Below are 26,652 nucleotides of genomic sequence, written 5' to 3'. Positions count from 1 at the left end.
CAGACACCCCAAAAAAACAGGCATGCACACACAGTCAGAAACTCAGAGTGGTGCCATCTTAGTAAACACAGCTTTGATGATATGGGTATCATACTGAGCCCAATGACTTGACTTAAAGAGAGAAAAACTGCTGTGCACTGTGCACTTTGTGTGTGCACATTAGTGAGCGAGAGAGACTGTGACTGTATGAGACAAAAATACATATTAAAAAAAGATAGAAATATGAAGATATCAGGCATAAATCTGTGTGTGTTTTGTAAAAGAGGAAAAAGAGAGCGTGAGTGTGTGTCTTGACTACAAATCAACTTCTCTTATCCATCTACGTAGATTGCCCCCATATTGGATGTTTAATATTTAACTATAGCTCTTCTCTTGGGAGGCATGGAGATTAGAAAAAAAGTTGGAAGGCTGCAGTGTGTGTTTGTGTGTTTATACACATATATGCAAAAGCACGCACAAATGCAAACACAGAGCAGTGCTGACTTCTACAGATTATGTACACATAATCAGAACCCTTCATCACAAAACCACAAACACTCAATATGCAATCAGGGGCATACAAATGAGATGGAAATGTATTCAGACAACACCTAGTGTCAAAATGTTAAGTACAAGTTTCACAGGTGTACAAAAATAACTACCGTGGTTCTGAAATAAATGAAAAGGGATAGTTTAAGTCATTTAATAAGCATCATTGCCCAAATCAATACTTGTTCCACCCGTCTCAGGTCAGCTGAAACAAGTAGCACATGCAACACAGGCATGTAATCATATTTTGATTTGGTGCAGTTAGCCGGCAGTAACAAAAAGTAAGAGAATATCGAAGCCAGTGGAACAAGTTTACACTATATAAAATCATTTAAAAACAGAGGATTCATGTGGAAGATGATCATGTTTAAAGAGGTGGATTTTGAGACAGGATATGAAAGTGGGGAAAGAGTCAGTGTTATGAATATCTGGGATGGAGTTCCAGAGGTGAGGAGAAGAGCAGCTAACGGCTCTAAACCCTGTGGTAGTCAAACGGGGGGAAGGGACTGCGAGATGGAGGAGGAGACCCGAGCATGTGATGTGCAGAAGTTTACCCCACTATACTGAAAATGCAGATCGTTGTGTGCACATTACATGCATCATGCATACTTTCCCACATTATCACGCAGGGGATCCAGTGCGGTGCACTCCTTTTTTGGCACAATATAGAATTACCTCTATGCAGTCACACACTCGTACATTAATACAAAGTGAGTCATTGTTATTTCACAGGGTTTACCTACTCCACTCACAGAAACACTGACTCAGTTATTCACTCATACACATGGTTATGTTCTCATTTAAAATGACGCTTCCTCGACTTACAAACCAACAAATTTTGCCGCTCAGCTGCTGTTTAATGTAGGCAGGCTGATGTGCAGTTGTGGAAATTTGTCATACGTTGCTAATGTAAAGTAGGGATACTAATCTGTGTGTATGAAAAGGAATGTGAAGGACCGCTACGTGGCTACATTTTGAGTTGAATTTTAACTAACGTGATGGAGGCCTTAGGTACGTGACAAGCTCACTGCTTGCACTTTTCTTCAGCATTCAGAGGGTTGTGCGCTATGAATTCATCCCCAAGGGTTAGACTGTCAGCACCAAGTTGCATTGCAAAGTTCTGACGGGTGTGAGGGAGAACATTCAGTGCAAACAACTTGAACTGTGGTGCGTGTCACTGTGTCAGTGTCTGCCTGCTCACAGTGTGTCAAAGCACCCTGCTCACCAGATTTGACTCCCTGCGGCTTCTTCCTTTTCCTCAGTACAAAATATGAGGTGAAGGGTCATCGTTTTGACACCGTGGAAGTGATCGAGCACATGTTCCAGATGGTGGTTGAAGCACTTAGAGAATAGGATTTGCAGGGGGGCATTCTAAGTGTGGCACGAGGACAGCTAGTGCGTTGCTGTACATTGTGACTGCTTGGAAGCAGATAGTGCCCAGATTTAAATCGTTTTAGAGAAAAATCTAGATTTCCAAACAAAAATTTAACAAACGGACTTGTACTGAAGAAATATGCAAAGAATGAAAGCATTTTTAACCTAAACCGGAGGGAAACAGGGTGATGCAAAGAAAGGGACAGCACTATTATTCTTTTAAATTCAAGCAATACCATAAGCAACATTCGATTCACACATATTGAGTGAAATTCAAACGCTACGCTTTTGTTTATGTGGGATTAGGTTTTGTGTTTTTGTGATATCCCATATAAGAATCAGTAATGAATTTTTTTTTCCTTTCAGAATTATAAAATACTTCATTTTCCTGTTAACTTATGTGCATTTATTACTTAATCTACACCTGTGTGTATTGCACAAACACACCTACACTGCCCACTTTGCACATCTGCGTGTGGACTCTGTATGACGGAGGAGATCAATAAACACATGCGTGGTCAAAGGAAAGGCGCAGAAACAAAGGGGCAGATGAAAAGAAAATGAGAGCGATTGGAGGAGAGGCAGCTGGCTTGGTTGTTTGTCGTTGAAAACAAAGTGCTTTTGAATGATTTACTTGTTCCCTGCATCGATGCATTCCCTCATTAAAGAACAGCAGACTGCGAGATTTGCAGACAGACCATGTTGCATGCAGACAAGCTGAGTCGCAGTTATGCATTATCAAACACACATTAAAATATATGCAGGGACGCAGAGGCAACAGAACCCGGAGACAGAAGTGGGTCAGGCTAACCAGCTCGGTCTCGCTACGTTTAAAAAATGCAACGGGGTCCCGCTGTTTCGCATTAGATACGATGGATGCAAAGGCACGTGCACACTCATATACACAGTTTAGGAGAATATCTGTGTATTCTCAGACCAGCAAGCCCAAAAACGTCAGTGTGTTTACTCCAGAAGAAAAGACATTTACTTTTGAATGCGGCACACACTCTCACTTACACATTTATTTATTCCCTTTGCTCAGACACACGAATACACCGAGGAGCTGTACGTTTTCACAGATGCAATCTACAAATTCATTTGCTCATGCATAACTAAACGCATATCTTTACCCAAATCTCAAGCTTGGAACAAGATTTGGACAGCAAATCCTCAGAAATACATTGTGCAAATCTCTTTAACAGTCATGACGGTTATTTTTGCTGGAAGATTAATTTCAAATGTACATCAGCGCTGCTCACTGGAGTTTGGTGCTGTTGTACATGCAAACAGATCCTCATCACACACCTACGCGTGTATGCATGTGCATAAAACAGTGGAGATATCTCTCTGTCAGCTCCATCAACAGGTGGAGGAATATCAGAGCGGAGCTGGAGCTAACGCCAGACAGGCCTGTCTTTCAGTAAACTGATGCCAGTGTTTGTGTAGGTCTGTGTGTGTGTCTGTTCGGTGTGTTTTGACACATTTATAGTGGATACGCAGCCAACGCTGAGCTATAACAGTGACATCCTTTCAGATCTTGAACTCCAGAACTGCCAGTGTTAACCGTTGCCAACATGAGCAATGGAAGCCCAATTTTGTCATCTGGGGAGCAAAGGAAGACTGGATCTTGTCACTCATGAAGGGTTAGATGAATGAGGGTGCGAGAAGATTAATAGGAGGCATATTTTGCAGTGATGTTCCTGCTGCAAATCAACAAGCCGAGCGCCGGATGCCGAGACATGGGAGGGCTGAGGAAAAAGAGCGGGGTGACTTAAACAGGGAGGTGGAGTGATGAGATGTGGAGGAGGAAGAAAGAAGGGGGAAAGTTGAACTTTCACTTTCCTCATCTGTTTACTCTTCCCCACAGTTCTTTACCATGAAACCGTTACGCCACTCGACCGTTGCCGTTCCACTCAGGGTATGAAGGAGAGTATTGTTTCAGGGGTTTCCATTTGGCATCTTGTGCATCGTAGAAGTATGAAATACGAGTGTGAGGCAGTGGACCTCAGCCAGTGGGAGGGGTACACTCAAAATTTCTTACTTGGCATGAGTTCAAGTCATCTTTGGTACAACAGAGAAGAGAGATTAGGGCATATTTACTTATGAGCTCAGTGATAGATACTTTTCCAACATGCAGTAGCTATCTGTACTGGTGCCAACGTGTCTGCAGAGGGAAGATTTATGACGGCACATAATCTGAGCCATTATGACTAAATATCAGAAATGAAAAGCCACAAAAATCCTGGTTTATTTAATGTGTGACAGATGTTAAATTTGATGTATTAGAGGGAGCATGTGCTGCCACATTGGCAGACTATGTATTCGATTTGTTCGCTATCATTTTAGTAGATTAGGCCTTCACACTGTGACGGCTTTTAATCATCACTGCTTTTACAAAACTATTCTGACTGTAGCAATATTAATTTTAATATACCAGTTAGCATATTAATATTGAGACTAATTCTAGATTTTAGTTTCTCCTTTAACTGGTTCCAGCCACAATAACATTTCTTCTTTTTCCACCTTTCTGCTGTCTTACAAAACTTTGCATAGCTTGGTTAGGTAGCCAGAATCATGACAAATGACTCGCTATGCCTGCTTTTAATAACTCCTGTGGATTAAAAGGTCAGTTGCTAATAAGGAATGAATGCTGCCTCTGCATATATGCATGTTGATAAAGACTAACAATGTGTTATAATTCCACTTTGCTAGGTTTGATTACCAGGAGCTCCTCCACAACTCCACGTTCTGTTTGGTGCCTCGAGGTCGGCGCTTGGGCTCCTTCCGCTTCCTGGAGTCACTGCAGGTAAATATATATTGTTGTGCACAATGCTGGCTATGACCATTATTCACCTTAAAGTCTCATAGGTCATTTTTCATGATTTACACCTACATTTCTCAGGCCCAGTCATCTATGCGAAATAATGGCTTAAAGATTCAACAGTTTTATTGATTTCTCTGGAGATTAGATATATTTCTGTTCTTGCTCATGCATATTACACACTTTCATGTACCGATGAGCTTTAGTGTTATTTGAGTCAGGATCTAACAGTTGGTGGGCTCTTTGCTTAAGATACCAACAGCTGAATGAAGCAAATTAGATGATCTTATTATCATGCCAGATTTTTACTTATTTGATTATGAATGGTTAATGTTGCCAATTTAAACTTGGTTTCAAACAAGCTTACATTATTATGTTTTATGCAAAAGGCGTACAGTGTGATAATGAGAGGTTTCACAGGAGTCTCTACAGTCCTGTGAAAAAGTCCACCCCTACTGCTTTTATACGTATTAAGAGGTTAAAGCGTCCAGGGAATACTAATAAAATGCAGCTGATAAAAGGATCAAATGTGAGCACCTCTATAAAAGCAGAGGTTTTGGTTTGCTGGTCTGGAACATTTAAGTGTGCGTTAACACAATGCCAAGGAGGAAAGACATCAACAGTGACCTCAGAGCAGCATTTGTTGCTACCCATCAACCTGGGAAGGGTTCTAAGGACGTTGAAGTCCATCATTCTACTGCAAGAAGGACGGTTCACAAGTGGAAAACATTCGGGACAGCTGCCAGTCTTCCCAGGAGTGAACGCCCTAGCAAATTCACAACAAGGTTACTCCATGCAATGTTCGGATAAACTACAAACTACAAATCTCACACTCCCCAAGGCTCAGTTAGCATGTTAAATTTAAAGCTCACGACAGTCCAATTAGAAGACGACTGAACACGAATGGCTTGTTTGCAAAGGTTGCCAGGAGAAAACCTCTTGTCTCTAAAAACAACATGGAAGCTGACACTTGCAAAGTTGTATCTGAACAAACACTGCTCTTTGGACAGACACGACCAAAGTGGGGATGTTTGGACATGACACACAGCACCACATTTAATAAAAACCAAACACGGCACATACACCTCATAGCAAAAGTGTGCAAATTGGTAAAAGTGCAATGATTTGAGCTCGTGTTGCAGGCACAGCACCTGAGCATCTTGCAGTCATTGAGTTGACCGTGAGCTCTGACTATCTGACAGCTAAAGCAAGGCTAAAATTGGGTCATGCAACATTGCAATGATCCCAAGCACAGCAGTAAATCTGCACCTGAATGGCTGAAAAAAATAAAAAAGTCGAGGTGCTGCAATGGCCCAGTCACAGTCCAGACCACAACCTGATTGAAATGCAGTGGCAGGACTTTAAGAGAGCTGCGGATAAATGAGTTAGCACAAACGTCAATCAAGTGAAGCAATTCTATAAAGAAGAATGGGCAAAAATTCCTTCACAACAATGTGAGAGAAAGTTCTACAGAAAACAATTCGAGTTATTGCTACTTGTTCTAGAAGGTTACGTCTACTGAATCATGGGGTTTTTCACTGGACTGCACAGAGTCCTGAAAACCTTTTTCACATGACTCTGTGTGCTTACCAATCGTAATTACTTTCAAGCATATGTAGTAACATACTAACAAAAAGATGATTCAGAAGTTTTCTCTTTACAAAACGCTGTTGTTATTTTCAGGACTTTACTAAATCCTACATAAACAATTAGATAAAATCCCACGTGTAATATACTAACACAGTAACTATCTGTGCTGATTTTCCCACAACGCTGTTAGAATAACTAAACCGCAGTGAAACTGTTCATGCCGAACAAGCTCCATCTCACATACTACCGTTCAATCAACAGGGAAGTGCAAAGAATGCAGAATGTTTATGTTCCAAAGCTGCGGTTTGTGCAGTGTTTTTGGTTGTTGACACCTTAATGGTCACATCTGCAAGTGTTTTGCCCCAGACCTTTGTGCTATGCTGAATGCAGATTGAGCCATAAAGTCTTTATTTGCTATTTGAAAGGCCTTTTAGCCTAAAATGGATCCATTAACACACACAGACGCGAGCGAGCACTTATACAAACTCTAGGATCCTTCATTTAAGTCCATCAGTGAAATGTGCAAGCACACAAACAATAAAGACACCACAGGCAGTGGAGTGAGAGAATAGTTTAAACGCTTTAACAGTGTGCTGTAGTTCTCACTCTGCCACCCAAGTTGATGGTCTCACACCAGTGCAGGAAGCAGCAGTGGCTGTTTTTAGCTTTGCCGAACACTGAACTCTCTGGCTGCTACAGTGTTCCCTGGCTGCACTGCTCTCTGGGGCTACGTGGTGTGTGTGTGTGAGTGTGTGTTTCTAACTGCGTGAATAGTCCGGAAGCATCTATGGGAGTGGCAGCCTGCCCCACCGCCGCTGATGTCTGCTGAATGGACAAATCCACACACAACCCACTCGGCTTGGCAGCAGGTAGCTGTCACGGTCCCTTTCTCCTCTTTGCCTTCCTTTTTTTTTTCTTGTTTTTTCCTCCCTATCGGCCTCTCTCTCTCTCTCTCTCTTCCTTTCAAGGCGCTTTTTAAGATTTTTCACTTGTGTACTCTTTATTTTTCATTTTTCATTTTTTTGTATTATTTTTTTGGTGCTAGCCAAGCCCACAGAAGAACTGGCAATTACCACTGTGGTAGGAAACTTGCTGCCAGCTTTCCAGTATACACACAGACACACATTTGCACACTCCTCCACATACACCATCGCTCAGAGCCTCCCCTTGTTCGTCTCCCAATGCAAACAAACCAAAAACAACTACACAGCACAGAGGCCTTCATTTTCCTCTACCTCCAGGCAGAGGGGGCTTTAAAACATTTGAAGCTCACCCTCACAGTGATTTATCTCTCAGGGAGAAGGCTCCGGTGAGCTGCTGCAAAATTAAAATTAAAGGCCTTGGATTATCACTCGAGGATCTTCATTTGACCTTGTTTTAACCAGGTGCTAATTCCCACACACGCATGCACGTGCAGGTCCTGCTCGAGTGTCCTTCAGCAGGTTGATTCTCCGATGGAACGCGTGGAAGTCTCGATGGGCCGGAGAGAGTGGTTGATTTCTACAATATCAGCTGCCGGTGCTGTTCTCTCTGGTGGTTTAATTAAAAAAAAAAAGAGGTGGAAACAAACCCAGATCTACCAACAGTCTAGACCACAGTGAGTAGAAAGAAAAACTGAGCAGGATGAGATGAAAGTGCTGCAAACAGAAATTGAAAAAACCAAGTAAACAAGGAGAAAATCTGATAGATTTACAGAGAGGGGAAGACCAAAGGGGGTGCAAGGGTAGCAAAAAAAAAGGAGAACAACATCAAAAACCTGTCAGTAAATGAAGAAATAAGACAACATCAAAAATCCACTTCAATGAAGCATTATGCTGTAACGCATCAACTGCTTCTTAGTTTCTCTGCTCTCTTTCCCTCAGTGTTCCTCTTACCCCACACATGTCCCCCTCAGTGGTTGTACCTAATTAGCGTGGAGTGAGTCAGCCCTGTCAGCCACATCTGTGTTTGCATCTATATGAATGACAGTGTTTAACAAACCTCTGGAGTATCCAGGGAAAGTAGAGATGAAGTTACTACTCATTCCAGCCACTCTGTGAGGGTCTCACACACACACAGAAGCATTGATCATATTATCTGCCCAGTTTGGGATATCACAGTGCCAAGCAGCTGGGGCTACACTCCTCCAGACTACATTGTATTCATGCAGCTGTATATCAAGCTATAGCATTTATTGCCAAAGGGGAGCCCAAGCCAGCAGCTAAGGAGGGCTGAATCAGAAGGAACCTATTTTGACTCACTGGATGTCAACTGTGGATATAAGCCTGTTTTTGACTGTGAATTTCACATGGCATTCTCTGCACGTTACCAGTTTCAAAATCCGCTTTTCTTTGGGAAACAACAACAACCTATGACACTGCAACCTACGCGTTTAAAAAAGGAAGGCTCTGGCAAAGCAGGCCTGCTTTGTTCTTGGGTGGCTCTATGTATTCTCAAGAATTAGTCGTGCACAGCCAGATCTATGTATGTAACGCAGCGTGATTACAGCTTCGGCCTCACACGTGCAAATGTTCTCTCCCACAAAGCCAAATTTTGCAGTCTCACTACATCCTGGGTTTAGTGCCATCAGGGGCTATAAGAAACTAGAAGGAACCCATTTCATCTGCAGCTTCTCAAATCTTATATTTTGTCCTACGTTACACAAGTTGGTTTCTTATTTTCACTGTTTCCTTTAAGATTCTTTAAATTCTTATTTCTGTTTGCATGTGTGTGTCCAGGCGGCGTGTATCCCAGTACTGCTGAGTAACGGCTGGGAGCTGCCGTTTTCTGACGTCATACAGTGGAACCAAGCGGTCATTGAGGGAGACGAGAGATTACTACTTCAGGTAACGGACATAAGCATTTACAAGTGTCCGCACACAGGTGAACACCTTAATAGATGCAAGCAGACATTGTGTTGACGGCCAGATGTTCATTCGGGATGTTTTGGGTCTTAGCATAACATCTGCATAAAATACATACTTGCGTTTTTTCATCATTTAAAGAAGAAAACATACAATTGTGTTAGTTCATGGGTGGCTCACAAGCCTTTAAGTTATACTCTGTCATCAAATAAGGCGTCTTCAGTTCTAGCAGATGAATATATGACTATAATTAAAGACATATCCAGAGATATGTATCCTTGGTTTAGGAGTCATGTTGGATTAGGCGAAGTTGAGAAATTTTACCACCTTCTTTTGGAATTATGCCACTATTTGGCAGCAACAGTAGCGAGGAAACATGTGAAGGGATGTGATATTCAACAAAGAAGCAAGCTTAAGGGATCTAGGGCGTATCGCAACCTTTCGATTTTTAAATCAGATGTTCTATTATTCGATTTTTAACAGAATAAACAGTTTTTAAGAAAAACACAAGCACTAAACCCTACTTTGTAAGGCTTACAAAGACTGATAGCCAGTATTATCTCTATCTGTGCAGAGGATTGGCTTAGTTTAAATGCAAACATGGACCTTGGAAAACATCCAGAACATCCAGGTAGGCATTACCTGTATCAAACATGGTGGTTACAGCTTCGAGCTGATTGGGGTTTAAACACCCCAAAAGGCCTTAATCCAGCTTTATTTCAAAAGCACTTGCTCTCCTGCCGTGTCGCCTTGTTACACGGACGTACAAATAAACAGCCAGTGAGAAAAGCCAGTTCTCTCCCTGCTACAACCTTTATCTCTCTCCCTCACACACAAATTACATCATGTCTCCTCTGCATTGATCCGCTTTGATCCTGACCAATAGAGGACATGAATTGGCATTCAGCTAATGAGCAGGCACGAGCTCCCTGGAGCTCAGGGCGAGGGAGACATTTTCAAATTAGGGTAGAATTGGTTGAATGAGCTGACCTCATCAGTTGAATTTCTGCACACCTGCAAAAGTCTCACTTGGAAACGGGCGTATATTAGACACCGATGTTCACATCGTCTATGATCTGAGCGCAACTAATGCAAGGCTGAGTGCAGGCAGACAGTAGATGAAATTAATGAAGCCATCTTTAACATGCACTGTAATTAATAAGAAGGAGAATTTTTCAAAAAGAGAGGAGATTTTTGTGGCGTCCCACCGTTTAACACGCATTTCTTCCACTTTGAGTTAAAATGAATGAATGAATTTTGGTGGTTCATTAAAACCCCCAATTTATCCTCACTAATCAGGGTCTGATTATCTGATTGACAGCCGCTAAATCAGATCTGTGTTAAATGTTTTAGAGGGCCAAATTAAACAACCCCTCTTTTTATCCTGTTCTAGACTATTTTAAAAGGTACGCCTTAAATTGACAACCATCAAAGGAAAAATCTTAATCGTATTTGTTTTTTCTCTTTCTTAAATTGCTTTTTTAAAAATTTTACCATGTTATTTTTTCTCTTTTGTCTTTAGGTGCCATCTACAGTGAGAGCAGTAGGGAACGAGAGAGTGCTGGCTCTACGACAAAGGACACAGATGTTGTGGGAAGCTTACTTTTCCTCGGTGGACAAGATAGTTCTCACCACACTGGAGGTCAGGCCAAGAATGGACAAACTCTTGATAATAAGGTCCAGCCACAGAAAATCCAACCAGATGTTGTTGGTAAAATCCAGGATCAGATATTCAAAGGCAAAGCCCAAACTCACGATTTGAAACAGAGGATGGAGTGCTGCCTGGGTATAGCATGTAGGACACTTAAAAACCACTTGCTTGTTGTAGCATTTTCAGACATTTCCAATCTAACATGCTAACAAGCTAACATAGCTCTCTTAACAGGTAATATGTGAGTTCAGGGCAAGATTTTTTCAGTTTGGCTCTAGTACTTCAGTGAGGTTTTGAATACTTACTGAACTATCTGATGAGACAGGTTACTACACATCCAGTTACTTTGGCACTTTAGTCTGAGGATTATAAAACAGAGAGGTTTGGTGAACAGATCTTATCTGCACAAACGCCTCATACCAACTGTCAAGCATGGAGGTGGAGGTCTGATGATTTGGGTTTATTTTGCACCCACAAGACATCAGGCCTATACTTACTAAATTGACCATGAACTCCTCTGTTTATTAAAAGAACTATGCAATTGGGTTGTGCAAGAGAGCCTTGATCCCAAACATAGCAGCAAATATAAAACAGAATGACTGAAAAAGTAAAGTTATTGCAATGATGCAAAGTCCAGAACTCAACCTAACTGAAATGCTGTGTTGGGACCTTAAGAGGGCTGTGCTGGGGGAAAAAAAGCCAACAAACCTTGATGAACTGAAGGAACTTTGTGAAGAAGAGTCAGCCAAGATTCCTCTACAATCATGTGAGAGACTAATAAAGTCTGAAAAGAATTACTAAAAGTCATTGAATCATGGGGTATACCTAGCCTTTCACTGGACTGCATAAACTCTTGTAAAAACTTTATTTTTCACATGACTGTAGCCACGGTGACATCAGTTATTGGTTAGTAAAGTCCCGTTCTGAAGCTTCAGTCTGAACATTTTTGGCCTTTGCCATTTTGATATTTTGAAACTGCACAGGAGAAGCAAGGGGTGAATTGAACAGACTTTACAGTTACAAGGATATTCACGGTAAAGCATGCCCTGCTCTGTACTCAAATGCTTTTTGACTGAAGTGGGAGTGGAATTTACAAATCCGCTTTGCTTGTATCACATTAAGCTTTGACCCCCTAGTGTCAACACAAGATCCGTGTCCCACAAATATGCGTGTGGGTAATACTGCAAACCTAGTTTTTCTCTGCTGCTATACAGATCTATTCAGAAATGTGCAGAACTCGAACGTTTCAAGTGAAAACAGCCGGTGCTATAAACACAGGCAGAGTTACTACTCCTGTGCCTTTTTCCTGCCTGCGTCCTGTATCATCAGTCCTCTTTCAGAAGACTGGTTTGCAGCAGAGTTGTCATATTTGAATCAAACACCCTTGTATCATTATGATTACAGGGTTGGCCCATGGTCTGTATTTCCACTCTTTCACTATCTCAGTTTTGTGTTGAATTAGGTCTGTGAAACATTTCAAAGCAGAGCACATTTGATCCGTCTTAGAGAAATCCCCCAAATGTATAGAAATTATATATCATTACGTAAATATCAGTCTCAACCTGCCAGTTTCTGCTTTACTGGTGACTATTATGACTTTTGATATGCTGCACATCAGGTGTAGAAGAAAAAACTTAAACCGGAATTGTCACGGTCCGCTGTGACAGACCGTGCGGTGGTGTGTATGGTGGACCCAGGTGCGAACACAGGTGAGCAGACAGGAGTGAACTTTAAACAAAAGCGAGCCTTTTATTGTGGCTGATGGCAGGGTATACAAATACAGCAGGGATAGCGTGGCTAAACAGAAACCTAAACTGGGAATAACTAAGGTAAAGCTATGACTAAGAATATAATAGACCGGGCATGGAAACATAGAGGGTGGAAACACAGACGACGCGACACAGACTACATGAAACACAGAGACTAAATACACAAGAGGGATGATCAGGGGAAGTGGCCACACATGGGAACACAGCTGACACAGATAAACATAACAAGACATGGCAGGAGTAAACAACACTGACGGGAGACTGTCAAAGTAAAACAGGAAGTACACAGAGGTGCAAACAGGAGGAGAGAGAGAGCACGGGCATAGTGGGCTGGGGAAACATGGAATGAAACACGAGGGGAGATGAGGGCTCACAGATACCTAGAGGGGCACACAGGGGATAAGAGTCACAAGGGGAAGTCAAATAAGGAACAACATAACAGGACAACTCAGGAAACATGACCTAAATTAGGAACGAAATACAAAAATACAAGGAACTGAGAATACTGGGCCCACATGGCCCAGGACCATGACAGGAATTACAAAGAGCTTGGATTTTTCTTCACTTTTTTGTCTTTGAACAAGCTGCAAAGAAATGCATTGCAAAGATAGCTACTCTGGCTCAGAGAATGTCATTTGAAGGTTGGCCCAGCAGTTAGATGATGCATAAAAAGAAATGTCAAACCTCCTTATATAAGAAGTTTTTGAACACTCTGATAAAGTCAATGTGAGTAAACAACAGATTTAATGCTGCTGAAATCTGAAGAAATCACAGAACGAGTGGTAGACTTTATAATCAGATGCTTATGAACTGGAGTCTGGGAGCTCCTAGTTAATTTGGTGTGTGGAATTTGTGCAAATGATAATAAGAGGAAGGTTCTGGAGGTTAGTGATAAGCTGGTTATATACAATGCATACAGCATGTAGAGGGGACCTCCGCACGAGAGACAGCTGTGCAGTCAGCTTGAGGTCAGTGAGGCAGAGGACTTCAGGTGCCAGTGTTGCTGCTGCATGGACACCTCCTATTGGTGTACAATGGGAAGTACACAGATCCTGTCATTACGGACTCCTAAAATGTGCAGAGACAAGTGTGTCAGGACTTGAACTGCAGTGCAGTTTATATTAAGCTCTAAAATTCTCATGCACTGGCTTAGAAGGGGAAAAATGAGTGTGATGCAGGCTCATACTCGATGAGTACAACAGCCACTTTAATGCATAAAGCCAACATGTATTTCTCACATTGCAACCCACGTCGAACCTCATCCAATTTTTTTCCTTTCTTAGATCATTAAGGACCGTGTATTTTCTCACATATCGAGGAACAAGTACATGTGGAACTACCTCCCAGGAGGTCTGCTGGTCCTGCCAGAGTACTCCACTCATCTTGCACATTTCCCTTTCTACTACCTTGGATTAGGTAAATGCAGAGTTTATTTAAACAAATCAGCACAGCTTGCGAATCTTGATTGCATGCTAAGGATGTTGGAAAGGAGATGAAAAATTAAGGCGCCACACTCAACATTACACAAATTGTTCTCAAATATTTGCTTAAGTTCTTGTCTGTATTGATTTTAATTTTGCATTCCTGCCAAATATTTGTTCTTTTATCCGGTTTAAATACATTATTTTATAAATTACGGCAGCATTAAACTGCAGCATTGCTCTCTACAGCACAGTGTTTTAAATGTTCAGATTCTTCATGGTGGCTTGAAATGATTTTGATGGTGTTCAGTACAAATAAATATTAGTATTATTAGGCTTAGATTAGCAGCACCTTGCGCATGTTCAGACAGATAAGACATTTCATCATGTGCACATCTTTGTTTCATGACTTTGCTCAGGAGTGACTCCAGGACAGGAGTTCACTGCTGTCATCCATGCTGTCTCTCCATTGGTCTCCCAGTCTCAACCAATCATGAAGCTACTTCAGGTGGTCTCTAAGTCAAAGTACTGCTCACAGGTACATACTGAGATATTCTCTATGTAACTTTGTCATAATATTAAGCAAAAGTTGGACTGTGTGTACAGTTGTTTTAGAAAGTCGTCACTTTTGCACATATTATAATCGTAAGTTTAACTTGAAATGCATAATTGTGAATGTTTCTATAAAGCTACACTCAGTAACCCCTGAAGGCAAAGCAAACACATTTTAAGAAATGTTGAGAACATACTACAGTGCCTTTCAGGTATTTATTTTCTTAACTGTTTATCACGGGGCCTATCATACCTTTATTGCAAATCTCTCATTTGAAAAGCATCCATGTCTACTCCTGCTGCAGTGCTCTCCACTGTTTTTCAAATTCCTCTTCAATAACTTCTGTCGTAAAGTGAATGGATTGTGCATAATTTAGTTTGTGCATATATAAGATTCAGTGATGTATAGAAGTATAGATCTCACCAGGTTATAAAATTGAGCAGCTGGGGAAAAAAAGATGAGTCTCCACACTTCATAGAGTTGTGCATCTGGACAGACTGTGCAACCAAGCAAGAAATGCCATGGTCGCGAAAGTGACCTGGAACCCAACAGTCACTCTAACAAGTCAGTAGATGTTCTCTGCAGGAATTAGATGATCTGCCAATAAAAGGGCAGCCATCCCCAGGAGCACATCATCAATCAGGTCTTTAAGCTAAAAGTTGCAAGAGAAGCTGCTCTGAGTAAAACAGAGATGTCCTTGAAGAAAACCAGCTGAAGAGCACATGCAACTTGAGACCAAAGGGGTGAACTACAAAGTAAGATTAGTGGTTTAGCAAGCTACGTCAAGCTTAAAATCGGCGTTTTATATTTCTCAAAAGAGTTTCTCTTTTTACTTGGATAAATCACTGATGCTGAACACAATGCAGTCATGAGCAGGTTATGTTCAAAGCACCATATTTTAAGTGTAATGCAGATTCTCTGCTGCGGGAATACTTTTTTTTTTTTTTGACATAAACATTGTTAAACCATATCTTACCTTAAAAACAAGCATCGGGAGTGCACTCAGCCATTAAAATAATTAACTTGAATTAAAATGCTTATTTTTTAGCTCTGTGTGCGCTAACGTACCAGAATAACAGTTTTTTGCAGCCTTAATCTCTTGCTGTTTTTGCAACAGTATTGCATTTTACTGTTACAATTTTTATGTAGATATTTAGTCGTGTACGTGGCACTAATAGGGATCATTTTGTGTTGAAGAAGAGTTATATGACCTTTTTATATGAACATTGCACAGAGCCTGAACTAGAAAGCCCGACTTAATAAGAGAAAGTTGTTAACCACTGTTGTGATACTGGTTATCTCCAAATGAGTTTTAGGTTTTGTCAAATCAGCCGGGAAAGCCTGGCTGTGTTGACTTTCATTTGTATTAAACCCCTCAGGAATCCTGCTCAGCATTACAATAAACCAAAGCATACATACTTGGTTTTAGAACAAGTTTCTAGTAGTTCTTGAGTTAAAGGCCAAACTTAAACCCCATAGAGCACCAAAAATTAAACTTCACCGATATGAAGTGAATAAGAGTACAAAAATTAAAGTGGTCTGGATACTTGAGTACCTAAGGCAACTGTAGACTATGAAAATTTATCATTGAGCAAACTATCATATGGGATATGGGATGTGGGATATCATATGGGTGAGGGATCATACCTCTGAAATCCCTGACTGATTGATGACAGCTACTTTTCTAATCAATCTAATGCATCTATATGTCGACATTTTACATGAGCTCCACTTCTCTTCTGTTTTAGATCATTATTCTGTGGAACAACGAGAAACCGCCACCCAGTCGGAGCAAATGGCCTCCTATGCCTGTCCCCCTCACTGTGACAGATGGCAGGAGGAAGGTGAGGGCCAGTGCCACTCACAACTCAAGCTGTAGCCTGCTGTGACGTCTGAGTGACAGAATGACAAACTGTCGCTTGCTCAGTCTGTTTATGCGTCTCTCACTCGCTGTCTATATCTGCTAATCTATTTTTCGCCTTGATGTCTCTTTTTTTGGTCTTTCTTACCATCCGTGTTTATCTGACGTGTCCACCGATCCGTGCAGCATTTACTTTCTCAACCCTTCTTCCATGTGTGTCTTTTCAGACGTTTTTCTTCCTCCCAAGGCAAAACCTATAGTGATTCACCCATCTCAGTCACTCAACATGATTTACTGTATTTCATAATCTCTCAGAGCACAAGCCAGCCATCCCACGGGCTACAGCACCAGAGCTAAAACTAGTGACTTTGTTTTTCTCGCAGACCACCAGTCGGTTTCTACCTCATGTTGCCATAGAGACGGAAGCAGTGCTGAGTCTGGATGAGGATACGGTCCTACTGACAAGTGAGGTGTGTGGACATGTACAACACACAATACATACAGCAGAAGCACCCACATACTGTACATGAATAAATTAATATTTCTAAACAAAAAAAACCCTGAATCTTCCTTTTCTGTACTTGCAGGTGAACTTTGCCTTCTTGGTGTGGCGGAGCTTCCCTGAGCGGATTGTAGGCTATCCTCCCAGAAGCCACTTCTGGGATCCCCTGAAGCGGGCCTGGGGCTACACCTCCAAATGGACCAACGACTACTCTATTGTCCTAACTGGAGCTGCCTTCTACCACAGGTGCATGAACGCAGGAGGGAAAAAATTATGAATAATAATTTGTTTCATATTTTTTATAACTGAAAACTTTCTTTGTGGTTACTAGTCTTTTAATTAAAGGTTCAAAGGAAGAAAAAAGACACTTTAGTTGAATCACCCAGCAAAATCTTTGGTTTGTCTCACATATCCGGTGGTAGAAAAAATTATTTGAATTTGCTATTACATAACAGCAGGAAAACGTTTTATTGGAGTTGTAAGTTCTACATTAATTGGTCTGATCTTCAGTCGCCTTTATAGACATGTCACTTTCATGTATACAGATGTGAGTAATCTTTCCAATCCATGCTGGGAAAAGTATGTGAAACTTTGTGCCGACAGTCAAAGGAGCTTGCAAAGAAAAGCGTCTGGACTTCTTTAAGTTACTTGAAGACGTTTCACCTCTCATCCGAGAAGCTTCTTCAGTTCGGATGAGAGGTGAAACGTCTTCAAGTAACTTAAAGAAGTCCAGACGCTTTTCTTTGCAAGCTCCTTTGACTACGATGACCTGGATGACTGAGAACCTTCACAGACATATTTGTGCCGACAGTTTCTCCTACTTGGAGTCAAGTGCTTCAATTAAGGAGATGAGATTGGGTTGTGGGTTGGCGTGTCCTCTATAAATAAGGCATATCAATGTTGCAAGGGAGGTTTGCCTACAAAGGTTCCTAACTGAGTTAAATGACTTAGAAACAATTAGGTGGCAGCCATAGTTAGAGCTAATCAAATTACCTAAATGATAAGAGAAGGCGCTTCAGTGCTTCTTTTCCTATTCCCTTTAGTATTAGCTCCACTGCAGCATCTTTTATAACAACCCATAATGCTGTTCATTGATTCTCTTAGCACTGCAGTTGTCTTTGAAAAGATCACACCAGGATGCAATCCTGAGAGGTCGGAGAAAAACTCAAGGGTAACAGCAAAACCATCATAGAAATCTTTGCAACATAACGAAATCTTTGTTCATATTTCCACTATATGAAAATAGATATTCAATAGTATGGCCTTAATTTAAGGACACGATGCTTTTCGAGAACAAAATAATACAGCAGATCCCAAGTTTACCAAACCTGAAGGTTGTGTGAGTAGATGAGACAAAACTTAAAGCATTTTGACAACAACATATGTTTAAAGGAAGGAAAACAACAAAATCTCATGGGAGCATGGTTTGGGGCTGTTTTGCTCCCTCTGGGATTGAGTGCCGTGCAATTGCTGAATTCAGACAATGAATTTAAGAATGTATCAGTATTTTTTTTTTTGTAAATGAGACTATCAGGGCAGGAGTCCATGACCTTAAAATGCAAGCTCATAGTATAGTCAGCAAAAGAATGGTTGAAAAGGTAGAAGATCATTGTTATGGAATTGCTTTTCAACTGAGAGGTTATGGCAAGACCTGAAGAGGGCTGTTCAGTCCATACATCCCAGAAATGTTAACAAACTGAGTCAGCTTTGTAGGAGGCAATGGTTAAAAATGAAGTTCTTACTGTTGTGTAAGCTCCATAAGCAGCTACAGGAAAACAGGAGCTCCTACAAATGGCTAAATTTAAAAGTTTGTTCATTTTTCCAGGGTGTACTGAGACTTTTTAATGTGTTTGATATATTCGTCTATAATAACTGCAACATTTGACAAACTAATACAGAACAGACATTAAATTCTCAAAACAGACTGCTTCAAAGATTAAAAACTGAGAGCAAGGGAGAACTTGAACTCTAGCAGCTCCGAACATAATGGCACAAATATCAACATGATGAGCAATAAGGGACAATCAAACAGAAAGAAAAGGCATCAAGAATAATTATGTATTTGTGTGAGCGGGAGGGGAAAAAAAGAAGGCAAGAGTGAATTACTCAGGGATTACTTCAAGCAGTTTGATTAATTCGAAAAGCACGAAGTCGATTATGTGCTATGGGAGAGGGATGGGAGTTCTTATACAATGAGAATGTAATTACACCACAGACAGGGTACTTTAAAAGGTGTTGAAACCTTGTGACATTTTGAGACAATGTGGTCAATATTGTCAGCAGACTTAATAAAAACACGTTTTTGTCGTGCTAATTTGAATCTCTAAAGCCTATAGACACATCAGCGCCAACTTTAATAACCCGTTTTACTGCTTAAACAGAAAAATACCAATGAATAGTGAGCCTATAAAACACGACTCGCTCAGTGGGGGAATGGATAATTTAGTCTTCATCTAATTTTTACTGCATATCATATTAGTAAACTGATCTGACGGCGCGCCGAGACTCCACGGCAGCAACTTACATAGAGATAAATGTGGCCAATTTTGGTTGTGAAGCACAATTAAACCTTCTTTAAAAAAATAGAGTGACAGTTGCTTAGTCTGAAAATATAATGATAAGTAAATTGAAAGCGCTATACACCTAAAACTGATATTGAAGAACATATGCATTGCATCAGTGGAGTTTAGTCGGCTGGGCACCTTAAAGCTTAAATCTCACTCGGCGGAGAAATCAACTTGTCCTAGATACATATTATCAGCATACATCACACCATCTACTCTGTAGAGGTCACCGAGCCTGCTAACAGATGGTTGCTTGACCTCCAGTTAATCATGTTATGTTACATTTTTATTTTAGGTTAGATGAGGCCCTTGTCTAAAGAAATTTACAGTATGATGAGTGTAGGTATGAGAGGCTAAAACTATCATTAGAGCTACTGAAAGCGAGACAGGTAGAGCACATTGGTGGAAGAAGTGGCAGCATATCTTTGTCAGATGGGTTTTTTTAAACATATTTCTTTTATATAAAGCACCATTGCCTGCTGGCTTTAAGAATACAATGAATATTGTATGTTTATGTGACACTCTCAACTTCCCCACAGGTACTACCACTACCTGTTCACTCACTACCTGCCTCAGTCTCTGCGGACTCTGGTGGATCGCACCTCCAACTGTGAGGACATCCTTATGAACTTCCTGGTCTCTGCTGTGACTCACCAGCCGCCGATCAAAGTGGCTCAAAGGAAGCAGTACAAGGAGCTCCCCAGTCCACAGGTAGGTACCGAATTGTCTTCAAAGTAATACTCTCTGGAGTCTCTTGACTTGGTTGTTAGAACAAGATTGGATGCTAAATAGCATGTGCCTGTTCTACTCCCAGGGTACGAAGAGCGTCCCTTGGGCCAACCCTGAACACTTCAACCAGAGGCAAGAGTGCGTCAACTCCTTTGCCAACTGGTTTGGCTACATGCCCCTGGTGCATTCTCAGTTTCGCCTGGACCCCGTTCTCTTCAAAGATCAAGTGTCCGTCCTACGCAAGAAGTACAAAGACCTGGAGAGGGCCTAACATTTCTGGACAAAAAGACTAGAGAGCGTTGAAGTCATGTTTCGAGCCATTTTGGACAGACAAATATGGCTACTAAGTAACAGAAAGTTCAAGACATGTCTTTCATGCATGGGAAGTGGACAAAAAGGCACCGAGGTCCATTGGTGACATGGACAATCTTCAAGAAAGACCCAAGGAGATCTGAACTATATAAAGATCTTAAGAGAAAGGAGTCTATAAAAAGTACTTCAAATGCTTCTCCAACCTCCATGAATCTTGAGAAATTTGGGGCCTTAAAATAGTCCTTGCGATTGGCCCTGTCGCTGAGAAAGGACGATTAAAATAGTCAAAAAAGGAACATTTGTGAACACTTCAAATGTCAGTGCTACTGCAGTGGCAACAAGGAGAGAATGACTATCTCATGCCAGGAGCACCCAAGGGACTGGTATCGGTGCCATGCACTCCAGCTGGCAACATCTGTCTCCATGTTACTGTTGCCAAGGAAACAGATCATTTCACATTAAAATGCTAACTGTAAGACCAATAAAGTGATTTATAAATGCAAACTCTGGACTCGTGCTGCAGAATGTTCACATATTTTGTCCCATAATTGCCAAACACATAGTGTGTGGCCACGTTTCCAGCAGAGGCAAAGTTCATCTTGTAATTTAAGGTACAAGCAACAAAGATAGGAAATCAGGGAGGCTGCTGTGGCATGTCTGTCTTTCATCCAGTTATGCTACAAACGTATAAAAAGAATCATGTAGTTCTGGTTACACTGCTGAAGATCACACTGTCAAGCAGTTTCTTGAAAAACACACAAAGAATAGAAATCAACTAATCATTATGAATACTACCTTTAAATGAATAAGCGAAATCTGTAGGAAAACAGCCAAAATCTTTGTTCCAGTGGATTTATCATTTGCAGTCCAAGTTGGCATTTATTTTGAATATATGCAGATAAATGTTTGTCATGCAGAGCAAAAGACAGACTAATTGCTGGATGGTGATGCCAAACCTAGTAAAACTCGGTGAACTTAGGCAAGTAAATGTGTTTGAGGCAACCTGAAAATCAGAGTTGGGAAAAAAGGTGAGTTAAGTAACTCTGAACGTGGGATGGTTGTTGGTGCCAGACGGGTTGGTCTGAGAACTCCAGAAACTGAAGGTTTACTGGGATTTTCCCATACAACCATCTTTAGAAGAACGGAGAGCGGCAGGTCAGTGTGTGAAAATACCCTGTTGATGTCAGAGGAGAATGTACAGACTGCTTTGAGCTGCTAGAAAGCCAACTCAGCCGTTCTCTACAACCAAGATATCGAGAAGAGCTTCTCTGAATGCACAACACATCAAACCTTGAATCAGATTGGCTACAGCAGCCGAAGACAACACGTGGTGCTACTCTTGTCAACTAAGAACTAAGTTTATGAGGGTCTCGAAAAGCGATATATAAATGCAATCCATTATTATTATTATTATTATAGTTCACATGAGCTTACCGGACTGAAAAAAAGCATGATCCATCCTGCCTTGTATCAACAGTTCAGGCCGATGCTGCTGGTAAAACTCCAACTGAGCATCAATTAAACATGGCAGTCCATCTGGATATTACTGCTGTCCATGTCCATCCACAAAGCTCAAATAATCTCAAAAAGGCTTATTTTACATGACAGTGACCTCACTGTACTCAAATAGCCTCTACAGTCACCAGAGCATCTTTGTGATGAGGTGGAACGGGGGATTCAGATCATGAATGGGCCAAAATCTGAGGAATGTTTCCAGCCCATTATTAAATCTATGCCATGAAGAATAAGGGCAGTTTTGAAGGCCAAATGGGGTCGAGCAAAATTTGCTGTGTGATGGATACACTGAAAATGTGTATTGTGGCAGGTACAATTCCACTACAAAGGTAAAGTAAAATTAAATATAGAAAACCCATTTGGGACAGGATGAGTTTCCTTAAAAAATAAATTACTAAAGAGTATTATACTAAGCACAATCACAGGAATCGAAAGTGTGGTTCGATAGCATCCGACATGACTGAGAAAGAGAATGACTGGCTCTTTGTTGTAATGTAGGCAAACTACACAAAAGAGCTGCTGCTGTGTAAAGAAAGATGAATACAGAAGGTTAAGGTCAGAGTGTGCATCATTACAAGTAGGTGGATGTACTTTGATGTACTTATATATCATCTCAATTGTGAGGGAGATCATGCATTCCTACATCCACCCTCAGGGTTGAGACTGACACTATGGAGCTAATACTTCAGTCTGAGTGGGCCCGTCCTGGATTTAGAAGCAGGACTTTAAAATATATATTCAGACCGTTTGTTTAAAAAAAAAAAGAAGTTTATTAAAAAACAAATACCCAGTACACCAACCATTTGTAGTACAGTTTACAAAAATAAATTCACAGGTAAGCAAGTCTCAACACCCTCAGGGCAAACAGGTGTAGCACTCAGGAAGCTAATCTCATTAAGCACATGCACACACTTATGTACAAAGCACCTGAGATACATAGCTGCCAAAGGGCCAATTGGAATTCTGAACCCACAGTGTTTTACAACTGACAGAGCACAAATATGGGCAATTGTTCCTATTGTAAACAAACATATCAGATCAGCTTCTGTGCTTTGTGGAAGAATTACCTGCAATGAATTCAAGTCTGTCTGGTGTCAAGTCAGCACCTGGAGGCAGAACACCATGAATAGGCAGTTTAGGCTTCTTTCTCTTCTGTGCTTTTTGTTACCTGAGGCCATCCAGGTTCCAACTTATTATTTCATCAGTTTGAACAAAAGTCTATAACTTATTTAAGTAGTTACAAAACAGTTGCAGAGCACTTTCCAAATGAAAATTGGGTTATCAGCTGCCTCATACAAAAGAAGAGGATGACTGTTAGAATGTGTGTCAGCTTATCCTGTTTTTGGCTTTGACTCGATACCTTATTCCTGCCTTGTTTATGATTTCCCTCTTATCGGCTCCAATACAACAAACAACACGGGCTCTTAGATGAAAAGGTGCAAGTAAATTATGAGTTTCAGTGATGAAGTGCCAGCTCAGAGTAGGCGGAAGGTCCCATAAATCCTACAGAAGTTCCCTTATTTCACCTGGTCTTTGCCGTCTTAAAGTTCCTTCACCCGCAGAGGAGTGCAGAGCTAAGAAACAAGTGCGCAAGTCTCATTCAGAGCCATCATTTTCTAAGTGTCAGCATAGCATTGACGTCCCACAGAAGGTTCCTCATCTGGTCCATCAGAACCTTCATCTCCTGGTTCTTCTGGCGCAATTTCTGTATAACAACAAGACATTTGGCCATTAGTTAAACTCTGCAGAACACGTGGACTTTAACCATTGCCTGTTACATCCTTATACATATAAGCAATCCGGGAAGGAAATAGCTAATCACATATTAACAAGTGATGCTGACACTGCCTCACACCTGGAGGAAAAATACTTTTCTACTGGTGCTGATGCTAAAGCCAACAGTCCTCTCAGCCTCAGGCAGAATTTTCCAGTGTTTTGCCACTGGCTCCCTGAAGGCATTTTTTGTAACCCAACTGAAATATTAGCTCTAGCAATAAACAACACCCTAATTCAGAATGAGTAAATAATGCAGAGTTTTTTCAGTTAAAATCCAGATGCTACTTTAGCCTGTGTCAGTACTGCCACCTAGAGGAATTTGAAAGGGACTTTATTCTGCTCATTTCAGCATAGCTAAGTAACACTGTCCCCAATTATTAAAATATATAATAAACTGTGGAACACCAAACAATATATGAGAAATTAATTGATTCATATGTTGAATCCATTTCAAGAAAAGCTGCAGCAATAAGTCAATGAACTGGCATAACATTTGTTGCCAACCCTTTTTCTTTCTTAGTAGCTAATGATGTTTTCTGCACGTTTAGGATTTCCTGTTTTGTGTCATAAAGTGACGGTAATAGATTTCCTGGCTGTTGGTCAGAGAAAACAAGGCACTAAAAGATGTCCCTTTTAGCAGTGGGAAGTTATCAATTTCAAGACCAATTATTATTAATTATTACAGAATTATTTGCAAATCTCACGAACCCATAACAATTCACAATAGTGCAGAAAAAACGTATCAAATGTTTAAACTGGGACAATGCACCATTTAAAAACAAAAGGTAACACTGACTTTGCTGGCACCAACACGTACGTTTTCAACAAGTCTCTAAGTCCTGGACTTGAAATTCTGTGTGTACTGCTTTTTTATTTATTTTATTTTAACTTAACCCCCCCAAAAAAAGGCCCCGTCACTGCTGATGGTTTCCCGAGGCGACAAGAACATTACAGAAACCCACCTCTAGGACCTCGTTTCTTTCCTGGATGACAGCAGGACTGCAGGGCTCCACTCTGACAGAAACCAGCTCCTCTCCAGCGTACGGCACAAGCTGAACACACAGCCGAGGTAAATCACGATTAAAATTGCATTTTTTTTCCCTCATTATCAAATCAGACATAAAGAAAGAACATAGTTCTACAGTAGTTATATAGTAGTAATTGAAAAAATGTTTGTTTGTTTTTCTTTTTTTGGGGGGGTCAGCAAAGGTCTTCTCTAACCTCAGCTGGTCCCTCCTTCAGGTCAGAGGTCATTTCCACACAGCGTTCATACAGCAGTCGGAGTTTTTTGAAGAGCAGAGTGAGCTGCCGAAGGTGTTCCTGGAGCTTCCCAAAGCGGTCCTGATACGTTGCCTGGCTCTGAGTCACCCCATTAGGAAGCTGAATCAAAAACACACAATAGATAACATGAAATCATTTGGAATAATTACACTTCTATTTCTAAATACAGCAGTGTAATGCTGGTTTCCTGTTTTCTGCAAATAAAAATGCTGACAGTGTCAGGCAATGTAAATGACTGCATGTACATTGGACATGTAGACAATCATTTTTCAAAACCAAGTAATAGCAATGGCAACACAAAACCATAGTGTTCCTCTTCTCTGAGCTGCACAGGTTTAAAAAAAAAAAAGGGGGTGGGTCACCTTAATAGGCAAGAACAAGCTTTAGAAGTCAGCACTACACTGAAAAACACAGAGGCGCATTTGGTAACACGGATCAAATGGAGATGGGAGGATGGGTACGAGGGATGCTGACAGGCAAGCCGAGCAGATATGCCAGAAAAGAAGACGGGCCAAATTGAGACTGACAGGGAACAGTGGAGCCACTTTAGCCACATAAATACCGCCCACTCAGTTAACAGCCACACATACACCAGACCTGCTGGTGCAATTTGCTGCACTTAAGCTAAAGAAATAATGCTAATATAACAATAACTGCAATTTTTGGTAGCAGTAAAATATGAGTAACCGTCCGTGCTGCCCATCTAAAACTGCAGACTGGTGACTCAGCAGGTAATTATTGAACTAATCAGTCAGTAAACCTGCAGTCATTTGAATTTTCTGTTAAAATGCCAAATGTACAAAGGTTCCAAGGAAGGGCTCACCAGTACTGTAAGGACCCAAATGTGAGAGGCGCTGTTGTCTGAGAAGTGTGGATTTTAATTGGCTGATGCCCGGATTACACACTTACGGACGAGGGCACGGACAGTTCTGGAGATTATGGCCAAAAGCTTGATCTAATAATAGTTTTACATAGTGTACATTAAGTCCACCAGGGGGAGGTCAAATTGGTGCCCTGATAGTGTCATTGAGGTCACCAAATTGGCATTCACAGAGCCTTGTGTTCACACTCCAATGACCCACTTTTTATTTTAATTGTTGCCAATAGCTAGTTAGTTGGAGCAGTTGTTGTTTTTCTTTTTTTAATCTAAGACGTTGTTTTTTCTCTTCTATTAGACAATAAATAAACTTAAATAAACGTAATCCTTAATTTAAAAAACAAAACGAATGTTATTTATAAATGGTATGAGGAACCTGAAGCTGCACTTGATTGAGTTTTCATAAGTCGTTCAGATTAAATAAATATTAAAAACGATCGTTACAGTTGTAGTTTTGGACTTTAAGTCAATATGAGAACTTAACAGGCAGGAGTGCAGAGGTGAGAGCTGGGACAAAGGCTGGTAAAAGGAGACAGCTGGCTGGTATGATAGAGAGAATGAGACCAGGTGGGAAGAAAGCCATGCCTGAGAAATTATAGATATACTCAAATGTGGAAGCGAAGAGTGTGTCATACAGGATTGAAGCTGGAAATCAAATAGGTGATGTTGAATTTGTTCACTACAC

The 26,652-nt window shown here is 40.9% G+C and overlaps 2 protein-coding genes across 4 annotated transcripts in view; one reads left to right on the top strand and one right to left on the bottom strand.

Moving 5' to 3' along the window:
- ext1c (exostoses (multiple) 1c) overlaps positions 1–21,022 on the top strand; it is an 84,341-nt gene extending 63,319 nt beyond the window's left edge. For all 3 annotated transcript variants that reach the window (XM_005748650.2, XM_013914823.1, XM_013914825.1), the window contains exons 3-12: positions 4,615–4,708; positions 9,031–9,138; positions 10,679–10,798; positions 13,860–13,992; positions 14,417–14,535; positions 16,299–16,394; positions 16,795–16,881; positions 16,999–17,159; positions 20,017–20,188; positions 20,292–21,022. In XM_005748650.2, coding sequence (XP_005748707.1) covers positions 4,615–4,708; positions 9,031–9,138; positions 10,679–10,798; positions 13,860–13,992; positions 14,417–14,535; positions 16,299–16,394; positions 16,795–16,881; positions 16,999–17,159; positions 20,017–20,188; positions 20,292–20,477 — 1,276 coding nt within the window. In that variant the 3' untranslated portion in view covers positions 20,478–21,022. The remainder of the gene's footprint in view (positions 1–4,614; positions 4,709–9,030; positions 9,139–10,678; positions 10,799–13,859; positions 13,993–14,416; positions 14,536–16,298; positions 16,395–16,794; positions 16,882–16,998; positions 17,160–20,016; positions 20,189–20,291) is intronic.
- Positions 21,023–22,790: 1,768 nt separating this feature from the next.
- Positions 22,791–26,652, bottom strand: part of LOC102193237 (mediator of RNA polymerase II transcription subunit 30) — a 6,150-nt gene continuing 2,288 nt past the window's right edge. The window contains exons 3-5 of the mRNA XM_005748648.1: positions 25,031–25,189; positions 24,772–24,861; positions 22,791–23,738 (exon numbers count right to left, since the gene is read on the bottom strand). Coding sequence (XP_005748705.1) covers positions 23,643–23,738; positions 24,772–24,861; positions 25,031–25,189 — 345 coding nt within the window. The 3' untranslated portion in view covers positions 22,791–23,642. The remainder of the gene's footprint in view (positions 23,739–24,771; positions 24,862–25,030; positions 25,190–26,652) is intronic.

The sequence above is a fragment of the Pundamilia nyererei genome, unplaced genomic scaffold (assembly GCF_000239375.1).
Source record: "Pundamilia nyererei isolate P.nyererei 1_Seehausen unplaced genomic scaffold, PunNye1.0 scaffold00226, whole genome shotgun sequence".
Classification (NCBI taxonomy): domain Eukaryota; kingdom Metazoa; phylum Chordata; class Actinopteri; order Cichliformes; family Cichlidae; genus Pundamilia; species Pundamilia nyererei.
This window is presented reverse-complemented; position numbering and strand designations above follow the sequence as displayed.